The 22,974-nt window shown below is 45.2% G+C and overlaps 1 protein-coding gene across 1 annotated transcript in view; it reads left to right on the top strand.

Moving 5' to 3' along the window:
• SLC22A2 (solute carrier family 22 member 2) overlaps nucleotides 1–22,974 on the top strand; it is a 34,989-nt gene that overhangs the window by 5,760 nt on the left and 6,255 nt on the right. Inside the window, exons 3-10 of the mRNA XM_072966344.1 lie at nucleotides 1,831–1,985; nucleotides 4,096–4,264; nucleotides 8,185–8,299; nucleotides 9,905–10,011; nucleotides 11,291–11,505; nucleotides 12,332–12,440; nucleotides 12,947–13,059; nucleotides 16,026–16,125. Coding sequence (XP_072822445.1) covers nucleotides 1,831–1,985; nucleotides 4,096–4,264; nucleotides 8,185–8,299; nucleotides 9,905–10,011; nucleotides 11,291–11,505; nucleotides 12,332–12,440; nucleotides 12,947–13,059; nucleotides 16,026–16,125 — 1,083 coding nt within the window. The remainder of the gene's footprint in view (nucleotides 1–1,830; nucleotides 1,986–4,095; nucleotides 4,265–8,184; nucleotides 8,300–9,904; nucleotides 10,012–11,290; nucleotides 11,506–12,331; nucleotides 12,441–12,946; nucleotides 13,060–16,025; nucleotides 16,126–22,974) is intronic.

Below are 22,974 nucleotides of genomic sequence, written 5' to 3'. Positions count from 1 at the left end.
CCGTCTGTGGAAGCGTGGTTGTGGTACTTCACAGTATGCCTGAGTCAACTTCGGAATTTGTACAATTATTACTTGAGCAAATACTTATGAAGTCTTTGAGGGCAAAGGAAGGGGTTCAGGAAGGAGGAAGTGGGAAGAAAGTCTAAAATGTCACGCTGAGACGTGACTCTGAAAGGCTGGGGATGAAAGGTCGAGGGGCTATATATTTACAAAAGGGAACTGTTAACTGAGACTTAAGAAATGGTGCGGTCAAAACAGAGTTTTAAGAAGCTTAGCAGTTTACATTAATAATTAATGAGACTGCTTGATCTTTAAATTTCATATTTAAAGCATTAATAGTCTCAAGTAATTATTAATGCTGCAGATTATTTTCAAATGGTCAGTTGGTGTTGAAATGGTCACTAGAACATACTTGCCTAAAAGAAGAGCAGCAATTAAGAAATGTCCACTGTATGAGGCCCCGGGTTCAATCCCCAGCATTTCCACCAAGAAAAAAAAAGTTGTCCAGCCACACTGAATGTCCACTTCTAACGATGTGGGTACCCTAGGGACATCCAGTTTGAAGTGGATAAACAAAGATTAAATAAAATACTGCTTTCTACGAAGAGTTTTTCAAATACCCTCTGACAGCTGATTAGGGCATCGTTTGGAACAAAACCAGGAGGACATGATGAAATGTGAAAGTAAGAGACTGAAACTCAAGTCAGCTTTCTGGGAGCCAGCGCTGCGAAGGGAGGGAGGAGGGAGGGCTGCGTGCCGAGCTCTTTACACGTGTTACCACGCTGAATTCTCTGATCAGCTGGGTCAGGTAGGTCTTCTCCAGATGAAGAAGCTGAGAAAGGTGGAATAACTCGCCTGACATCACAGTAAGTGGTAAGGTGGTTAAACGCAGCATCCCAAGTTTTCCGCTACTCTGTGTTCTGAGACCTCTCCTGGTCCCTAAACTGATAAAACCCAAGGCCCTCAAATAACACATGGAAGCTAGCCTGCTAGGGTCCCCCAGAGCAAAGGCCCTGTGGGACGGCCACATGGGAAGCGATGACAGCGCCACACAACAGACCGTCTCCAAGGAGACAGACAAATACCAGAGTTCAAAAGTGGTGTTGCAAATAGATGGGGAAGCATATTGAACACTGAGTTTTGTTGTTTATAGGGGAGAGGGGATAGCTCAGTGGTATAGCCCATGCTTAGCATGCAAGAGGTCCTGTATTCAGTCCTCAGTACCTCCGTTAAAACAAACAGACAAGTAAATAAACCCAGTTACCCTCCTCCCCAAAAAATAATAAAAATGTTTTAAAAAAATCTCAGGCCAAAAAATCTTAAGCCACATGAATGTGCCTGCACCAGAGACTGGTTAAATCCATCCAGGGGGCGGCCAGTCAGTGGAATTATCTCCAAAGAGAAAAAGAACAAAGAAGCTGTTTTTCCGAAAGCAAATGCTCCCAGGTGGGCAGTTTGCTGAGACTGTCGGTGCAAAGACCCGGCTCAAGTGATGACGGAAGCCCCAGACGGGCCCCGGGGGCGTTCAGCACTGGTGGCCCGAGGAGCGGCCCTCTCCCTGCGCACCCTCCAAGCTGTGGATCTGAGAGGGGCTCTAGCCTGGGGTGAATGGGTCCCTGTGCTTCCAGCGTACACGCCAGCGCCCTGATGAAAAGCCCTGGCGGGACTGGCCTGAAGTCAGGGGCTCTCTTGGTGGATGTCAATCCGCACCTCCTGACCTCCGTGATTCAGAGTTAGCCTCCACTTTAGATTTCCGTAACTTCCGTGAACTTTCTACAGCCTCATGAATCTGATCTCATTCTGTTCCCTTTCTTCGTTTTCTCCTGGCAGGTTTGGCCGTAAGCTCTGTCTCTTGATTACAATCCTCATAAACGCGGCGTCTGGAGTGCTCATGGCCGTTTCCCCGACCTACACGTGGATGCTAATTTTTCGCTTGATCCAAGGACTGGTCAGCAAGGCAGGCTGGTTAATAGGCTACATCCTGAGTAAGAACGCTTGCAATTGCAGCCTTGGGGCGAAAGGGACGTTGCTGCAAAAATATAGTTGGGGGGGGGGGGCAGCTGCCCAGAAAAATGGACTCAGCTTCAAGACAATGTTGATTTCTTTTTTCTGTATCAGAAGAACTTCTAAATTCTTTTCAGTCAACTCATTTTGCATTCCTCTTGTAAAGAAAACAATGAAGCAGAAATGAGGGTAAACATCGTGCCTTCCAAATTCTCATGTAACACTTCAGGAATTTTTGTTTTCTGTACCCTGGGGAGTTACATAGAGAGAAAAGTCCAGGCTACCAGGCTACAACAGAGAGAAAATTCAATGATGAGAAATATGTTAGATTTATAAGGGACTTGATTACTTTGAATATATTCAGTCTAGAAACCACAGTGATCTTCAATTTATATGCAAGGAGACTGAGGATGCAGGTGCTGTGGTCAGTCTCAGCCCCTCAGCTAGCCATTTATAGGACCAGGAGTATCACTGACATCCTACTTGTTAGGAATCAGAGTTACGCTTAAGCTCCACGGATTATAGGAGAATTTTGAATTATGCCAGCACGGCATCTTTAAAATAGTTATTAAGAAGAATTCCCACCATAATTAGATGTTGAGAATTTACTCCATCCTTACCTTCCCTTCAGCCACATTCTAATAGCATCATACAAAGGGAAAAGGACACTGAAATTGAAATAACATTAGCAAATCGCTCATTTCACACGAGACAACTAGCATATATGTGCTTAAAATATTAAAATATTACCTGGTAAAGTTAATCTGGGGAGTCCTGTGAGACAAAGAGGAGATGGTGCTTAACACTCCCACGTGCCTGCCGGGGTAGTCACCTGATCTGTGTCTGGACAACAAAGGAATTCATGTACACAGTTATCCGATGAGAACTTTGGTTTCTAGAACACATGACTTGTAGAAATACGTAGAGTTTGATTGTATAAATTTGAATCTTAGCTTTCTCCCATTAACGTCTCTCCAGTCCTTCTGAATGCCCCGAAGGTGTACCTGCCATGCCCCCTCTGTCTACCCGCCGCCCCCAGACCTCACCCGTGACCCCAACCACTTTGAAAGACAGACTTTTCTATTTATTGAGCATGTACATAATTTCCCTTAACTCTCTTTTTAAATACTTTTGGATAATTCACAGTAATTTATAGAAATAATTTTAGAGTGCATTTCTATTTGGCTTACAGATCGCTGAAGTCTTTAACATGATTTCCAGACATTTAAGGCAAAAACTCTGTGGTTCATTGAATATCTGGAATCTCAATTCTAGTGTCTGTGATAGCGAAATGACTATTTTCTGAATCCATGTACCACAGACTGCATGCATCTGTCGTGACGTAGTCATGGGATGGAGAAGGCTGATTATTATGCCATGTGCAGTGTTATGCCAGTAAGCCAGCTCTTGGCAAATAAAAAGCCCTCATTCATAGTGTTTTCCAGTTTCTAAGTTGTGAATACTCCCACCACTACTGATTTTAAGATACCAATGGGTTAAAAACCAGCTTGCAAAATTTGTTATTCTCAGAAATTTTGCAAGCTGGTTTTTAAATCAGCTTTTGCAAGCCAGTACTAACCATCTCCAGTCAGCTTGGAAACCTGTCACTAGGTTTTTGTACACATTTACACATATTAACAGGATTGCCAAGAAAATGTTTAACTCGTGGAAGAGAACAAGTTATATCGAGCTGTTCATTTGCATGAAAACCATCTACAATCTAAATTCAGTGTTTCAGTTACTCATCTTGAATTATCACTGCTTTTTTTGCCCTAAATCAAAATTTTGCATGTATCTGAAATACAATTGCATTTGCCCTTGAGATTATTCTGTAAATCAGATGGTTTGCTCATGTTGGCAGGACCTTCACCCCATTTAATGTGGGATTATAAGATTTTACATTACTTAACACAACAGCAATAATTATAACAAAATAGGCCCCAAAGAACATTTTAAAATTTTCAGAGAGCTGTGTAGAAAATTCTAGAATTTGGACTACTTTTCTGAGGTTGGCATTCTGGTTTCCCCATAGCTGGATGGCCAACCCACTGTTGGACTGACTTGCACTGACCGTTTGGGGTCTCTCTGCAGTTACAGAGTTTGTCGGGCTGAGCTATCGGAGAACAGTGGGGATTTTTTACCAAGTGGCCTTCACCATTGGGCTCCTGGTACTTGCTGGGGTGGCGTACGGGCTTCCGCACTGGAGGTGGCTTCAGCTGACGGTGACTCTGCCCAACTTCTGCTTCTTGCTGTATTACTGGTAAGTCCATGTGGAACAAAAAGGAAATAAGCTGACATGTTTATGTCACTAAAAAGGCTGTTTTCCCCAACACACATCATCCTTCCAGCCTAAGGTCTTCTTCGCTCTTCTGTGTCACAGGAGACCCAGGTCCATGTTTCAGAGATAAAGATCACAAGCTTCAACCTGTCTTCCCCTCTGGAATCAAATGTCCTTTCACTCGGAGCTTCAGAGTTTTATGACCTGCATCTCATACATTCACATTATTTATGTGGTGTTTAAATTAGCTTCTAGTGGCCATGAAACCCTTTGAAGGGATTGACAATATTACTGTTCTGATTCTGCCCCTCACAACAAGCTTCAGGATCGACAGAGAAGGTGAAGTATGATACTTTTGTCACCACTTCCCACATCCATGCCCAACGCAGACATCCCCAATCAATCACAGCAGCCTTCATCCCAGATAAGGCCAGCACGGCACCCCAGACAGACCACACCAATCAATCAGAGTTACCAGGGCAACTGAAATATGTCTGTCACCCCTGCCCAAGGGAAACGTGGAAAGCAGTAGAAACAGCAGACACTGTCAGAAACCCCTACCGCAAGTTTACCTGAAAACGAAGCAAGACAGATGCTGGATAATCAACCAAATCCCTCTCCTATGCAAAAATCCACTCATTCCGTTCCTGGATATATACCTACCTGTCCTCCCCAGAGCTGTCTTGTCTGAGAACTGAACATCTCAGCCTTTCCCAGGAAGCCTGTTTCTCCTCCAAAAGCCAGTAAATTCTGAGGGTCATCTGTAACTCCACCCCTGTATCCTTTCTACCTTCTATACATCTCTGAATCCACCTCCCTTTTTTCCCTATTCTCATTAGGAATTCATTATTTCTTGCCTCGATCACTGGGATAGGCCATAACTGGTCTCTTTGGCATTGACTTTACCATCTAACCCACGCCTCACTGCATTGTAAACATCCACTTCTGCCATGTTGCTCTCCAGAATAAGTCTTCCAATAGTTTTACTCTCCTCAGAATGAAAACCTAGTGCTTTAGCATGGCAGAAAAGGTCCACCTGTTATCCAAGTTCTGACCACTCGGAAGCACCTTCCTGCCACTTTCACGCAGGAGAGTCAAATTTGATTTTCTTACATTTCTACAAGCTCCCCTCAATGGGACTGCATTTTCCAAAGATCGCTCAAGGTGAAGAGTAGAAAACAACTGTTTTAGGGGAAGAATGGAGGCAAAGAGATCAGATAGGAGACTGTTGTCATCATCCTTGCCAGAGGGGACCAGGGCCTGAATTTAGACAGAAGTTGTGGGTGTGATGAGGAAAAGTTATAAACAACTTTAATAAGGTGTCAATGGCAGAGCTTGGTGATAGACTAAATGTGGAGGTTTACAGGGAGGAGGTGCCTAGTGGATGGCACCCAGAGGTTAGGCTTGGGCATCTGTGTGTTGTTCAGAAATAAAGACCAGAGAAGGAGGAGCGGGTTTGGAAGGAAAGATGATGGGAGATTGGACATGGTGGATCTGAGATGCTGGAAGGGCATCAACGTGCAGACATCCAGATGTAATCAAACTGAAAGACGAGGAAATCAAGTACAGTTCATGTCTGTTGTCACTATGGGATGGCTAAGATCACTCAGAGGAAGTGAATGGGGCCAGGAGAGGAAGGGGATTGGGCAGAACACCAGAAAACAAGTTTTTGAAAGCCAAGCTGAGGACGAGGAACTGAGATGGAAGAAGAGTGAGGTGGAACCAGTGGCGAGAAAGGAGGAGTTACAGGGGCCGAGGGGCGTGGAAGTCACAGGAGGAGGGACCTGTGCAAGCCCCACCCTCTTTGAAGCTGACTCTGGTCAGCCTGTCCAGGCAGGGCCTCTGTCCCCTGCCCGGTGGCATTGTGCACAAACCTCTATAATCTCACCTTTCACTGTTTGTTGGGGTCAACTCTTCATTTGACATTGCATGACTGGACTGTCTGTCCCGGTGGGCTGTCAGCTCTTAGAGGTCAGATAACATTAGGGATCCTCTGGACCAGTTTCCTGTCTGGGACAGGAGTCCCACAGCAAGGGCCCCAGTGGGTGACTGTCCAGCCTCTGCTCGAACACTCATGGATAACACTTTATCATCAAGCAAACCATTTCTCTCTAGAACCCAAAGCTCAGGATCAAGAGACTGTTCACTGAGCAAGAGTTCACATCCCCATCAAGTTTATCCAGATTTCCTAATTCTGCATGTACGGCCTCAAAAAATTACCTTAATTTCTATTCTGCCAGGCAGTTCTTTAACTGTTTGGATATGCCTCCAAGAGTCCCTCGAGACTTTCCACTCTCAGCTAACCAACTCCACTTCCTAACTTTTCTGACTTGCTCCCAAGTCCTTCACCTTCTTGGCCCTTCAGCTCAGGTAACAGTTCATGGCCAGACTGATGCCGCTTCCTGAAGTGTGGGCACCAAGTGTGAACTAGAAAAATTGCCCTGCAACGTCACAGGGAGAGATTCCATGTAGTGAGCTGGGGACTGACTGCCTCTGAGCACCACACACTTCTGTTCCTGATGTGGAGTCTTTTTTTTTTAATTTTTTTAAATTGATGCATAGTCAGTTACAACATGTCAGTTTCTGGTGTACAGCACAATGTCCTTGTCACGCATAAGATGTCGAGTCTTAACAGAGGAATTGTTCTTTATTCTTCTCTCCGTTGCAAGCACCCCCACAAAATATCCATCCTGAGTTTCTCCTGAGCCCCACCTCTCAAAGCAACCCTTCTCTTCCAGGGGGATGACCCCAACTGGGGCCTTTCTGACTCTTCTTCAGAACTACCAGCAGAGCAGTGCCACCACCTCCTTCCCAAAAGTCCCCTCCTCCCATCCACCCCAAAACCCGGCTTCTCAAAGCAAGTTACTATAGTCCTGCTCAAGGATGCTCAGGGGCTCCCCATGTCCTGCTAGATCAAGTTTAATCTATGCAGGCTGGCTTTTAAATACTAGTACCATCCGATCTCAAACTGTTACCTCATTCCTTTGGGAGATCAGGTCTCAGAATTTTATATGTATATATTATAATGGACTGGAGCATCCCGGGATTTGGGTATCCACAGGAATTCCTGGAACTAATTCCTCCATGGATACTGAGGGAGATAGTTACATATATATGTATATGTGTATACACATCTTCTTTATTCATTCATCTATTGATGGACACTTGGGCTGCTTCCATATATTGGTTATTGTAAAAAAAATTGCTATAGTGAGCAAGGGTGAGCATATATATTTTCAAGTCCTTATTTTTGGTTTTTTTTTTTGGATAAATAACAAGGAATGGAATTTCTGGATCGTATAGTAGTTCTATTTTTACTTTTTTAAAGGCATCTCCATACTGTTTTTCACTGTGGCTGTACCAATTTACATTTGCACCCACAGTGCAACCCTTTTCTCCACATCCTCGCCAACACTTGTTATTTCTTGTCTTTTTGATAATAGCCATTCTGACATGCGTGAGATGATATCTCATTGTGATTTTAATTTGCTTTTCCCTGGTAATTAGTGATGTCAAGCATCTTTTCATGTGCCTGTTGGCCCTCTGTATGTCTTTTTTTTTTTTAAGTGCCTAGTCAGATACTCTGCCCATTTTTAAATTGAATTGTTTGGGGAGTGTTTTGCTATTGAGTTGAATGAGTTATTTATATATTTTGGATATTAACTCCTTCTCAGAACTATGATTTGCAAATACCCTCTCCCGTTCAGTAAGCTGCCTTTTCATTCTGTTGATGGTTTCCATTGTGGTCAAGCCCCTTCAGGCTTCTATTTCTTTACGGATTCAAGCGAACCTCACTGGGTAAGATCCTTCCCAGAAGTCTGACTATGACCATTCGGGGGAAGGGGTTCCACAGGGGTTCCCCACCACCTGACAGCACTGATAACACTTGTTCTCTGCCCTAGGTGTGTACCTGAGTCTCCGAGGTGGCTGATCTCCCAGAAGAAAAGTGCTAAAGCCATGAGAATCATTAAGCACATTGCAAAGAAAAATGGAAAATCCCTGCCTGCCTCGCTCCAGGTGAGCCAGCGGCTGAAGCATCAACTCAGGGGACAGTGAAGAAGAGGATTTGGGAAGCCCACTCCCTCTGAACAATAGGAGATTCCTGTTGTACTGAGATGTGTGGTTCCCTGGTAGAATATTTTAAGCTGATGGAACACATAAAACTAAAAGGAAACCGAAGACCACTTAGACATCAAGTGAGGAGCTTCTGCCTTGCTCTCCTCGAGACTGTGCTGGTCCTCACGCGCTAGTCCCCGGCATCCTGTTTGCCTGTGTTTGTCGGCATCCGCGGGGAGGGACATCTTCCCCAGAGGGAAGACTCTTCAGACACAAATCATTTCTTAGAATGCTAAAAATTTGGGACAGAGATTATCCCAAAATATTTTAAGCAATCCCCTGCCGCCTTCTTTATTTTTTCCTAATTGAAGTACCATCAGTTACAATGTGCCAGTTTCTGGTGACCAGCACACTGTCCCAGTCATGCATGTACATGCATATATTCATTTTCATATTCTTTTTCATTGAAGGTTATTACAAGATACTGAACATAGTTCCCTGGCCTATACAGAAGAAAATTTTTGAATCCATTTTTATGTATAGTAGCCATAGAAGAAATTACCGCCGTTTCCGTTTTTTCTGCATTTAGTGTTTTGCCTTTTGCAGAACTCAGCACTTTCAGTTTAAACCTTTCGTCTGGCAGGACCTGGAAAAGAGAAAATCAAGCTTATTAGGAAATTCTGTAGAAATAAGAGCAAACCATTTCTGATGAGGCTCTAAGACAGGAGACCTGTAAGAATTTGAGATTCACATGACGTTTAGAATGAGGATTCGGGAACTCAGAGGCCTCTTTTCTTCACTTCCTCTGGTTTCTGGGTGATTGGAATACGTAGTTTTTCCCACGAACAATTGGCATAGCACTGATCTGAGGTTTTAGATCCTCTCAAACTGGCCAGGGACCAAAGCACATGAGGGTCACTGTCTCACCCAAGTTCAGAGTTCGTGTGATGGCAGCAAGTCTGGTCATTGCTGGTCTTCTGGGGATTTCTGCCCCTGGTTCCCTGACCTTCTCACACTGCCAAGTGTTGCTTTAGAAGGAGGCAGAGTGGAGCGGTTCTCAAAAGGGCTCTGCTTTCAGAGCCATCGAGATGGAATATTCACCTTCTGTGTTCTTCTAGAGCGGGCTTCTCAATTCTGCACCCAGGACTCGCCTTGTGTACATGCAGATTCGGGTTCAGTCTGGCTGATGCTGGCCTGAGTCCCGGGGTCTCAGAGCACAGCCTCCTGACCGTTGAACCACACACGGTCCGAGTGGGCAGAGGAGGCGTGTCAGTGTCAACCCTCCGGGCTGTTGGGCTGGCTCCCCCCCCCCGTGCTTTATCAACGGTGCGTGAGTTACCTCCCTTCTCTGTGGCGCAGCTTCCTCTTCTGTGAAATGGGGTGGAAAGACAGAACCTAACTTGTGGGGTTGCTGGAACAACGAGGTGAGCAGATGTGTGTGAAGGGCTTAGCTCGTCCTGGACGTGCAATACTCACTCAGCACTTGTGAGGCATCCTCGTCGTCCCTGGGTGACGGGGACACCAACAGTAAATATACAAAGCCCTTCCTGTTGTTTCTATTCTTAGAGCCTCCGACCCGATGAGGAAGTTGGCGAGAAGTTGAACCCTTCATTTCTTGACTTGGTCAGAACCCCTCAGATAAGGAAACACACTTTGATCTTGATGTATAACTGGTGAGGAATACTTTTCACTTTAAAATCGCTCCAAATTCTTTTCACTCCAATTATCGACATAAAGGGAGGAACCAAGGGTAACTTCAAAGCCCAGCCTGTGTCCAGTTAGCATCAGTGGTGGACGGCAAGGGGGCTCGCTGATAGCAGGTTTTCCGGAAATCATTTTTCTCGGGAGAGTGTTGAATTCAGCCTACAATCCCAACATATACATCACTACATTCTCAACCCTGGCTTTGTCTTAGAATCACGTAGGAGATTATAAAATACCAAAGCTTCCCCACAAGGATACGGTTTAATTGGTCAAGAGAAGGGCCCAGGAACCAATACTTTTTCAATTCTCCAGGTGATTCTATACATAGCCCAAACAAAGTGAATGATTATGAGTGTAGCTAGATCTCTCCTGATGGTGCTAGGCTGGCAAAGAAATGGCTTTTTCTTTTTCTTTTCCTCCTGGAGAAAATGAATAAACATCCGAACAAGAATAAACCGTAAGAATAATCCACTGGCTTCACAGCCCAGTAACTAAAGCTTGTCCTCACCGTGTGCAGGCTGCCCTGCGAGCTCCCACCAGCCCTCTTCGGTGGAGCACACTTCCTCTCCGTCTGCAGCATCTCTGGGATGACTCACGCCAGCCAAAGGGAGAGCCACAATCACTCACAAAAGCAAAGCTCGTCAGGGATTAATTTAGCAGCCTCCGCAACATTACGTGTGAAATGCATCAGTGAAGTTCCACCTCATTATCCTTCCTTCCTTTTCTGGATAACTGTGACTCTTGCTGATTATCCCCATCTTCTCCATTACAATGAACACTTTTAGTCAACAAAACTAGAAACATCATCAAAATGTTGTTTGTATCACGTCGGAAGACAAGTCATCAGGAAGTGGAGGCTCTACTCATTTGGGAATATGGCGCCCGTCTGGTCTCCCAGTTTCCTAAAATTTGGATTGAAGAGTCAGTCCTTGTGATTTTGATGGTACTGGAAGATCACAGAGAGGAATTATTAACAACCACTAATAACCTGATTCACTTTTATTCAATAAGTCACTCTAGTAAGACGCCCCTTCTTGCCTTTCGGTTTTGCCAGGGAATGTAGTCCTGCCTCTTCCCCTTTCCTGGGCCCAGGGTCACAGCCAACCACCAGAGTGGGTCAGGGAGAATGAAAGCAGTGAAATCGAGGGGAGAGCAACGAGGAGATGACAGAGAGAGGCGGCCTGCGATCAGCCGCTCGGGGCCTTGCTCGTGGTGCTTGGCTTGACCCGAGCTCTCCTCTCTGCTCAGGTTCACCAGCTCTGTTCTCTACCAGGGCCTCATCATGCACATGGGCCTCGCCGGGAGCGATATCTACCTGGATTTCTTCTACTCTGCCCTGGTTGAGTTCCCAGCCGCCTTCATCATCATCCTCACCATTGACCGCATAGGTCGCCGGTATCCGTGGGCTGCAGCAAATATGGTGGCAGGGGCAGCCTGTCTAGCCTCGGTTTTTATCCCTGAGGGTAAGAATGGGATCCTGTCTTCCAAGGCCCTGAGCAGCCGGGGTGTCACGGCCCTCTGATAGGAGGACCATGTAACTTACCATCCAAGTCGATTTGGAAAGAACGGATGCAGTATCTGGGGCCTTCCTGAGCCAACCCATACGGCCACTCTGCCTTTAAGAACAGTCACGCCCAGTGGTTGCCTGATGTAATATACTCACGCCCGCTGCTTCTCTGATGTAACGTAACAAGACAGCCTGGGCAGACCCGGGCTGCAGCCCACCAAGGTGGCCCAGAGCAGACAGCACGGGCTTGGGGGCAGGCAGCCCCAGCACGATAATCTTATTCCATCATTTCCTTGACCTCCCTGCAGAATAAAGGAGAAAACTGAGATAAATGCTGTCAATGAATGACTCTTCAGTTCCTTTCTTTCCTCTTAAAATGCTTTCTCAATGAAGGGGAGCAAAAACCTGTATAACAGAATCCTATTACCAACATGGGGCTTTTTTTAATCTTTCAATTATTAGCAAATAGTTTTAACATGTCTGTATTTTGCTATTTCTTTGGGTGACCTCTGTAGACTAAAGTGGGCCCCACTTTGGAAGCTGGGATAATTCTGCTGTCATTCATGACTGAGGTCTAAAGTGCAGAGTGTCAGAACTGCGTCTGAGGTTAAAACAGACGTGGGGAACTCTGCTGAATTTTCTTGAGTCTCTAGAGGAACCGATTGTGCATTCTTGTTCCCTTCTGGAGGGCACACGTTCTCCTTGCGAAGCCCTCTCTGGAGCCCCGTTCCGAGACCAGGGGGCGTGCACAGCATGTGTAAGTGATGTGTTTCTCCTCTCAGATCTACCATGGCTGAGAGTTACAGCCGCGTGCTTGGGGCGGATGGGAATTACAATGGCCTATGAGATGGTTTGCCTGGTCAACGCCGAGCTGTACCCCACGTTCATCAGGTGAGCACCTTTTCCTCAGCGTGAAGAGGGCAGTTGGGATGTTTCTTTACTGATGAGAACAACCCCAGGTGCCAGCAGAAGACCCCTGCCTTTTCAAAAGACAGGATAAGGGAGGATGAGAACATTTCACGGCAGCAGCCAGTCGCACCTCACACTTGCAGGCTGGGATAAAACACAGAAGCCGTGTGATGAGAACAGAAGAGATGGAATTGCCAGAGAGGGCTTACCAACTGGCCATGGGAGGGAGCGGTCAGAAGCGACCCAAACACAGAACGGAGCAGGGGAGCCAGGCCATGGCAGTAGAAAGTGAAAATGCCCCCAATTAAAAGTCTTCAAGAAAGTTAACATAAAACAAGTGCAACAGAACGTGGATGGAATTAACATGAACGTTTTCTCTCCATTCACACACATTTTAATGATTTGGGGGAGTATTTATTCACGGCGGGGTGGGAGGTAACCACTGTACTGTGACAAGTAAAAAGTTACACTAGTTTCCCGCATTTCAGGAACCTTGGGGTCCTCGTCTGCTCCTCCATGTGTGACATCGGTGGCATCATCACACCTTTCCTGGTGTACCGGCTCACTGACATCTGGCATGAGCTCCCGCTGGTGGTTTTTGGTAAGAAAACCTCAGAGATGCCTTTGAATGATAACCTATTTTTCTAGGGGCTCCATTTTTCTACCTCAAAGTAGGCTTCATGCCTATAAGTAACTAGTAAATATGACCAGTAATCGGTCCTATTACTAGTGTATTACTAATAGTGTTAGCAGCCAGTGGTACTCAGTTATGGGAACCCACTAGGACTCATGCCCATTGAGGTGCAAAGTCAACGGAGAGGGAGATGAGGCTCCCCCTGAGGAAGCTCCTCTCTTCTCACTGATTTCCGCCCTCCTAGGGTCTCTTTGTCCAAGACTTAACTCTTCCTGCCTCTTCTGCGAGGAAACATTCAAACTCTTTTACTTCATCACTTCAAAGAAAGGTGGTTAAAATTTTGCAAAGGGCAATTTCAAAACCCAGGGTAAATGAAGATCCAGATTAAGAAAGTGCATTAGCACAACGGGAACAGCCGGGCTGGCGTGGGGCATCCCCATGCTCAGAGTCCTCAGCAGTTAGATTTGAGGAGCTGGAGCACAGCGCCTTCCTCTGACCCTCAAGGACGTGGCAATGCTGAGCCCGCCCCTCCCTGACCAGGCTGCAGGATAGAAGATGGGGGACAAATCTAATGATGAACACGTGCTGGATGCGAAGTCTGCAGGCTGTGGATGGGGACTGGGTGTCCTGGGCACTTCCGGTCTCCCAGCATCCATTCCTTTCCCCACGTGGTAGACCAGAGGACAGAGCCTCTCCTCCGCATCCACATGGACACATCTCCAGATTCACACACACAACAGCCACCTTCTCAACATTCGCCCAGATCCTTGATGCACCCATTTCAGTCTTCTCTAGGACTCATTCTGAGCCTTTCTTTTAATTTGACAAAAAAGTAATACTTTTCCCCGTGGGCATACCAGACTTGCTTTACGTTGGGGGAGGGTGGGGAGGAAAAGCCTCTCTCAGACGCATGCCTGCCAGGGGGACAGCAGATGGCTGTGCTCCTGGTACTGTGCATTGTCATACACAAGTGTCTCTGCTCTTTCCTTCTTCACAAGGGATTTGTGAGGGGGATGTCTTTCCACTGCTGTAGGTCTGCCGGCCAAAGTTCCAAACCGTTGACAGAACTCACCCTCAAGACAGACCCAGTGACTTTCTCCACATTCCAACTTAAGAACAACAAGAAAGCCAGAGCTGATAGATCACGAGCTCTTTATCTTGAGATGATCACGCTTTGGCCACAGTGGCTGGCACGGCCCCAGATTCCTTCCTTCCTCGCCCAGCGCTGGCTGAGGGGCCTGACCCCAGGGCCCCCTTTCCATCTTGGGACGCGCCGTCCCCCTTCCACCTCAGTCTCTGCCGCGCCCCTAGGTGGGCAGTGAGTGACTCATGGCTCAGCGGGCTATTTCTGGGTAGAGTACAGATACTCCGTGTTTCTCTAAGTACCATTTGACAAAGAAATGCACAGGCCAGACCCAGAGGAACCAGTGCTGTCCCTTTCTCGGGTCTTACGTCCCCTTGAGAAGATAAAGAATTTTACCTGCATTTCAACGTTTGACGTAAACTCAAAGACAATTCCCAATTTTATATTTACTGACAGTCGCATCTTCTTCTCTCCCCAGCCTTTAATCTGAGTAGGTAATAGGAGGCTAAACTAACAATTTTACACCTTAACTTCTTTCCCTTTCTTTTCACACAGTAATAACGTGCTAATTGTGCTCTTGAAATAGCCAGAAACAGTCCTCTAGTAGCCTGAAAATCAACAAATCAACACGTTGGAAAATCCTGATTGAAAGGGTACTGGAAAAATTAACAAGAAACATCCTAGTTAATTAGGCCCATCGTTGCAAATATAAAATACTAAACAGATTATAGTTTGATAATATATTTTTTCCCAAACACTTGCTTCAGAGAATCAAAGCCAGTTGAATATGTTTCTTGTTGGCATGAGTTACAACCACGTGAGTCTTTAGAGGGTGGGAAGCTCTTGAGAGGTTCGCTATTTAGTTCCTCCCAAGTACCAGGCACTTTTCTAAGCCCTTAACAAATGTGAATTCATTTCAGCCTCATGACGAGTCTTTGAGGCGGAGACATCACCCTGCTTTCTGTAGGGGAGTCTGGAGCAGCAGGGAGGTCACAGGACTTCTCAGGGCTCTGAGACCAGCATGCAGGGTATCAGGACCAGACTCAGGTGCCCAGAGTTCTAGCCAGTGCCCTGAACCGCTGTGTGCCGTGGCCTGTATTGCTACCAGTTTTAAGGGTGCAAAAATGGAGTCCAGCATGTATTTTTCAAAACCCCAAAAAGAGTGAAGAACCCACATCCTGCTTCCTGTATCCTTTTATAGAAAAACATATAAATCTCAAAACTGAATGGGAATTTAGAGAAAGAAAAACCTTACAATCTCAAAACTTTCATGGGAATTTAGAGAAACAAAAACACCCTAATGTTTACTATTATACACCCTCCTCCCTGACATATGCAAAAAAATCACAGCTGGAGACACAGAAAAAAGGAATTTATCCAACACCTGAATCAGAACTAAAAACCTGGCTCACCTATTTAATGCTGTTGTGCAGTAACACGTGATTCATTGCTTTTTTTAACTGATTATGATCCAAGTTTCAGGCCCATTTTCATTGCTAAGTGCTTGATATTGGCAGGGTTATATTCTTCCTTTTCTTAGCATTGAGGTTTTTTTCAGAGTTATTTTCTAACTCCGAAGGATCTTAATATTGTGGTAATGTCCTCTAGCCGAGAATAACTGTGACTCAAAATGTTAAGTATTTCATTTCCCTATAAGGAATTGCAATCCATCGGACTTGGGAATGGGCAAAATATTTATGATGGAGAATAGGGCAGTCAGCGATGGCAAAGGAATCTGAAAGTATAGGAGATCACCAAAAAAAAATTTTTTTTAAGAAATAAGGGGGGTTCTAATTTTAGAGTCAGCATGCTTCATTTCGGAATGTGATTTGTGTCTGTTTGGCTTCAGCGGTGGTTGGCTTGGTTGCCGGAGTGCTGGTGCTGTTGCTTCCAGAGACCAAAGGGAAGGCTTTGCCAGAGACCATTGAAGAAGCTGAAAACATGCAGAGGTAGGCAGTTGGGGTTCCTAAGTGAGCTGTTCAATCCATGTTTTGGGAAAACTCTGCAGCCAGTTGGAAAGAAAAATGAGGTTCAACCTATATCCTACACCATACACTGAGCTCAATTCAAATGAAATCAAAGTGAATCTAACATGTCCAAAAAAAGAACCAGTAAAATAATGAATACTATGGGAGAATACCTTTATCCTTTCATAGTGAAGACGGTCGTTAAAATTTGACCCCCAGTGTCCAGGACTCATGAAAAAAAAGTTTGCCTTCATAAAAATTTAAATTTCTTCATTGAAAAACTATCATAAGTTTAAAAAAAAACAAACAAAAACTAATTTAGAGAAAATATTTACTCCTCCATAAAGAGCTAACTTTCCCAACATATAAAGAGTGCTAACAAATTCACAAGTGCAACTGCTCAGTAGAAAAAATGTGGGCAAAGGACTTGAACAGATAATTTAGCAAAAGAAAAAAGATTAAAACAGGTTTCTAATATATTAAAATATGCTCAATCTCCTTCATAGTAAGAGAAGTGCAAATTAACACCACATTAATACCCACTAGGATTGTCAAAGAGCACACTCCTTGGTAACGTAGAGTTGACCCTTGAAGAACGCAGGGGTTAGGGGCGCTGCCCCCCAGTGCAGTCAGGAATCCATATATAACTTTCAACTCCTCACAAACCTAACTGCCAATACCCTGCTGTTGACCAGAAGCTCACATATAGCATAAAGTCGATTAACACACATTTTATATGTTAAATGTACTATATACTGTATTCTTGCAATTAAGTAAGCTAGAGAAAAGAAAATATTACTAAGAAAATCATAAGGAAGAGGAAATACATTTATAGCACTATCCTCTATTTACTAATTCCAGAAGTTTATGTCATCAGTTTAGAAGATGAATTGTCTGTTGGTACCTACAGTAATATTGCCTTACATGCTATAAAACACTGTAGATGTTACATGTATTACTGACACTTGACATCAAAAATGAAAAGATAATGTGAAAAAGAAATTCATATCTATTTACAGATATAATGATCCACATGTTGATAACGAAATGACAATAAGATTGCTTTATGGTCACCTGGTGTAATTGATACAATTGCTTCACAGTAGCCTGGCCTAGACAGTAATGAATGAATTGTTATGAAATTTTTATGGCATAGAGTGTTACAACCATAGTCATAACATAGTGTTGGAAACATCGTTACATTTTTTTAAAACCCATGTACGTATGATGATAGTCTGATATGCAGTTTCTTCAGTACAGGGGAGAGAGGCATACTGTGTGGTAACGTAACTCTCTGAGAGCAAAGTTACAACACAGTAAGAAAATGAACACATTATTAATTTTATATTCTATATCACTCACCTTAAGCCCATGTAACGATAGACTAATATCTACATCTACTTTATGCATTCATGACATACTTCACTTTTGCTCAATTTTTTCAATGTCTCTAGGCTACATGGTTCATCTGCAAGTTTTTTCAAACTGTTACAATTCTCCAAAATTTTTTCTAATATATTAACTGGAAAAAGCCCACATGTAAGCGGGCCTGGGCAGTTCAAATGTGTGTTGTTCAAGGGTCCACTGCAACATGTGGGGAACTAATTGGGGAAACAATTGGGGGAACAGGTGGTCTGCATTGCCAGGAGGACAGATTTAAAACCCCTCTGAAGGGCAATGTGACAACAGTATCCAAATTATAAATGTGCACATCTTTTTACCTAGCATTTCCACACTACTAGGAATTTGCATGTGCAAAATGGCGTATGTCCAGGATTATTCAGGGAAAGCAACTTTTTATGTAATGAAAGATTGGAAACAACACAAATGTCTATCGTTGGGAGACCAGTTATATCAAGTATGGTATCTCATTCCATAGCCATTAAAAAGAATGAGGCAGCTTGATGCACGCTGGTAAGTTTTCCTAGATATATTATTAATGGGGAGAAAAGCAAAACAGAGGAAGGTACATATTCTATCATTTGTGTACAAAGAGCAAAAAAATATGCATTAAATATACATACAATTTTCTTGTATCTCTGGAAGAACATGCACAACATTATTGTCTACGGAATTGGGTGACGATGGGATACAGGTGGGAGGACAACTTTTCAGCGCCTACCTTTTTGTACTTTCTGAATACATATGCACCTATTCAATAAGCAACCTCAAAAATTCTAAATAAAGAGAAATAAATACATGTGACACACTCCTCATAAATTTGTTTATGTGGTACACTTGGATGTTTCTATTTATTTTATCCATTCTCCTCCATTTTCGGCCCACTGGTTTCGTGAACTGAGCTGAATTGTATTCACGCTACAAACCCTTCTCACTGAACATAATCAGTACTTGGGCAAACGTCATGGCAGAAGAATCACAAGGGCCTGAGGCTTTTCCTAAACTTGCAGCTTAGAGTTGGAAGAGGCTTTGAATTCAGCCAGAGGTCACACACTGGCAGCCCACAGGACACCAGGATTTCAAGGGCTGTGCTTGGCCCACATGCTGCTTTTTTAAAGTGGGAAATTCCACATAAATTGAATTTCCAGAATCTGTTTTTAAAAGGAAAAAAGTCAGAGAACTGGGTAACACTGAGCAGGCACCTCCTCCTGCTGACAATTTACAGGAGCTGAGCCATCCCTCGGCTCTTTGAAGGACACGCCCGCTGGAAGTGGTCACAAGCTCGCCTTCCCTACGTCCTCTGCCTGGTACCCATCCGCTCAGTGCACATAGACACTTGAGTCTGAGATCCTTGACCTCGATCAACCCCATGCCGCCACCTCATTTCAGCTTCCCATGTGTGTGCGTGCCTCGCCTTGAGGGCAGAGACTCCAGCCCCTTTACAGAAGTACCGGGCCCACACAGAGCAGGAGCTCACCAGAGAGCTGTGGGATAAACACAGCGTTCCTTCCACAGCATCACTGAGGGAGTTTCCCCTGGGGTCTTCCCAGTCAGCCCCAAACACAGGAAGGCAGTAGTACCTGGGGGCGAGGAGCAAGGGCTGCAGAGTCTGACAGGCCGAGTCCTCACTTTTCCTACCCTGTGGCCCTAACTCCTCTAAGCCTCCAGTTTTTCATCTGTAAATGGGGACCACAGTTCCTTGTCATTGAATTTTTGCAATGATTAAATGAGATCATGTGTCTGGTGCTTAATAAATGTCCAGTAAACACTGAGATTATTAATGAAGTTTTCACAGCTGTTCTGGAAAACAGGAAAATATGAACTCAGGTGATTCATTGGGAATCAGATTTTTAAACATATGCTGGCTGGTTTTGAAAGAAGGAAGTGCAGCTCAGGGACATATGCCTATACTTGAAAGAGTTTTTCATTTTCAACAAGCTGGTTCAAAGTAGGCGAAAGAGATATTTTAAAAGATTATTCCTATTGTTATTTTATATTCTTGCTGTTTATGCGATCTGCAAAACTTCTATGAAGATTTGCACGTTTCAGTTTTCTGTACCATGTAAGCCAGTTCACTTTTCAAAGACAGAAGACAGATCTGTAAGGCTTAGGGCATGGCAGGAGGAGGGTGTAGGAAGATGGGGACCCAGGCAGAGCTGGGCACAGGCTCCCCCTGCAGAGGAGATGAGGAGGGGCAGCCCACAGGAGGCAGAAGGGCCTGGAGCAGAGCAGACTGACCGAAGTTGGCACCTGGGGTCAGGCTGGCTGTCTCGGGCAGCAGAGCTGCTCCAGGCATAGCGTCCCAGACACTGAGGGAGCCTGCAAGACAGGGAGGGTGGGAGGCCCCACCACCGCCCATGTCTTTCTTGAGCCCATCCTAGTTACAAAGAGTCTTTTGACTTCCTGATGTACCGCTCAGCCTGTTTCCTTTTTTGCAAAATCAGGTAACAATAGCTAAGATGTCCTAAGAGCTTTCAGTTAGTGCTTTCCGGGCTCTTTCATGCATCACCTCATTGAATCCTTGCAGCAGCCCTGTGGAATAGGTAGTGTTATTAACCCCATTTGACAACTGAAAACAAACCAAAGCAAGAGAGATTAAAGGACTTGCCCAAAGTCACACGGCCAGTACGTGACAAGCCAAGGTTCTAGTCCTGGGACCCAGAGGCCAGGGCCATGGGCACGCCTTGCCTCAGATGGCTGCCTCCTGGGAGGTGCCGGGCAGGGCTGCCTTTGGGGACCAGTCAGCCCGGCTGCTGTGCGTCCGCTGTTCTGTTTCTGTTGTTCTTGTTGGCGTTATTGTTATTGATGCTGTTGTTGCGGCTGTTGTTGTCGTTGCTGCTGCTGCTCTTGCTGCTGCTGTGTTGCAGCTGTTGTTGCCATGGCTGTTGTTGCCATTGTTACTGTTGTTGCTGTTTCTGTTGCTGCTGCTGTTGTTGCTGTTGCTGTGACTGCTGTTGTTGCTGTTGTTGCTGTTGTTGCTGTTGCTGCTGCTATTGTTCCTGTTGCTGTTGTTGCTTATGCTGCTATTGCAGCTGCTGTAGTTGCCATTACTGTTGTTGCCATTGCTGTTGTTGCTGTTGTTGCTGTTGCTGCTGCTGTTGCCATTGTTGTTGTTGCTATTGCTGCTGCTGCTGTTGTTGCCATTGCTTTTGTTGCTGTTGCAAATGCTATTGTTGCAGCTGTTGTTGCCATTGCTGTTGTTGCTGCTGTTGCTGTAGCTGCTGTTATTGCTGTTGTTGCTGTTGCTGATGCTGCTGTTGTTGCTGTTGCTGTTGTTGCTGCTATTGTTCCTGTTGCAGTTGTTGTTGCTGCTGCTATCGCTGCTGCTATTGTTGCCATTGCTTTTGTTGCTGTTGCAGCTGCTATTGTTGCGGCTGTTGTTGCCATTGCTGTTGTTGCTGTTGCTGATGCTGCTGTTGTTGCCATTGTTTTTGTTGCTGTTGCTGATGCTGCTGTTGTTGCTGCTGTTGTTGCCATTGCTTTTGTTGCTATTGCAACTGCTATTGTTGCAGCTGTTGTTGCCATTGCTGTTGTTGCTGTTGCTGATGCTGCTGTTGTTGCCATTGTTGCTGTTGCTGTTGCTGCTGCTGCTGTTGTTGCCATTGCTGTTGTTGTGGCTGTTGTTGTTGCTGCTGCTATTGTTCCTGTTGCTGTTGTAGTTTCTGCTGCTGTTGTTGCCATTGCTGTTGCTGCTGCTGTTGTTGTGGCTGTTGTTGCCATTGCTGTTGTGGCCGTTGTTGCTGTTGTTACTGTTGCTGTTGCTGCTGTTGCTGCTGCTGTTGTTGCTGTTGCTGTTGTTGCTGCTGCTTTTGTTGCTGTTGCTGCTGCTATTGCCGTTGTTGCTGTTGCTATTGCTGCTGCTGCTATTGTTGCCATTGCTGTTGTTGTGGCTGTTGTTGCTGCTGCTGCTGCTATTGTTTCTGTTGCTGTTGTTGCTCCTGCTGCTGTTGTTGCCATTGCTGTTGCTGCTGTTGCTGTGGCTGTTGTTGCAGCTGTTGTTGCTGCTGTTGCGGCTGTTGTTGCCATTGCTATTGTTGCCATTGTTGTTGTTGTTGCTGTTGCTGTTGCTGTTGCCATTGATGCTGGTATTGTTCCTGTTGCTGTTGTTGTTTCTGCTGCTGTTGCTGCTGTTGCTGTTGCTGCTGTTGTTGCAGCTGTTGTTGCCATTGTTATTGTTGCCATTGTTGCTGTTGTTGCTGTTGCTGTTGCCATTGATGCTGGTATTGTTCCTGTTGCTGTTGTTGTTTCTGCTGTTGTTGTTGCTGTTGCTGCTGTTGCTATTGCTGCTGTTGCTGCTCTTACTGCTGCTGCTGTTGTTGCTGTTGTTGCTGCTATTGTTTATGTTGCTGTTGTTGCTTCTGCTGCTATTGCAGCTACTGTAGTTGCCATTACTGTTGTTGCCATTGCTGTTGCTATTGTTCCTGTTGCTGTTGTTGTTGCTGCTATTGCTGCTGCTGCTGTTGCCATTACTATTGTTGCTGTTGTTGCTGTTGTTGCTGCTGTTGTTCCTGTTGCTGTTGTTGTTGCTGCTGCTGTCGCTGCTGCTATTGTTGCCATTGCTTTTGTTGCTGTTGCAGCTGCTATTGTTGTGGCTGTTGTTGCCATTGCTGTTGCTGCTGTTGTTGCTGCTGTTGCCATTGCTATTGTTCCTGTTGCAGTTGTTGTTGCTGCTACTATTGCTGCTGCTGCTGTTGTTGTTGCCATTGCTGTTGTTGCTGGTGCTGCTGTTGTTGCCATTGCTGTTGCTGCTGCTGTTGTTGTTGCTGTTGTTGCTGCTGCTATTGCTGCTGCTGCTGCTGTTGTTGCCATTGCTGTTGTTCCTGTTGCTGCTGTTGTTGCTGCTATTGCTGCTGCTGTTGTTGCCATTGCTGCTGCTGTTGTTGCAGCTGTTGTTGCCATTGCTGTTGCTGCTGTTGTTGCTGCTGTTGTTGCTGTTGTTGCTGTTGCTGCTGCTATTGTTCCTGTTGCTGTTGTTGCTTATGCTGCTATTGCAGCTGCTGTAGTTGCCATTACTGTTGTTGCCATTGCTGTTGTTGCTGTTGTTGCTGTTGCTGCTGCTGTTGCCATTGTTGTTGTTGCTATTGCTGCTGCTGCTGTTGTTGCCATTGCTTTTGTTGCTGTTGCAAATGCTATTGTTGCAGCTGTTGTTGCCATTGCTGTTGTTGCTGCTGTTGCTGTAGCTGCTGTTATTGCTGTTGTTGCTGTTGCTGATGCTGCTGTTGTTGCTGTTGCTGTTGTTGCTGCTATTGTTCCTGTTGCAGTTGTTGTTGCTGCTGCTATCGCTGCTGCTATTGTTGCCATTGCTTTTGTTGCTGTTGCAGCTGCTATTGTTGCGGCTGTTGTTGCCATTGCTGTTGTTGCTGTTGCTGATGCTGCTGTTGTTGCCATTGTTTTTGTTGCTGTTGCTGATGCTGCTGTTGTTGCTGCTGT

The sequence above is a fragment of the Vicugna pacos genome, chromosome 8 (assembly GCF_048564905.1).
Source record: "Vicugna pacos chromosome 8, VicPac4, whole genome shotgun sequence".
Taxonomy (NCBI): Eukaryota; Metazoa; Chordata; class Mammalia; order Artiodactyla; family Camelidae; genus Vicugna; species Vicugna pacos.
This window is presented reverse-complemented; position numbering and strand designations above follow the sequence as displayed.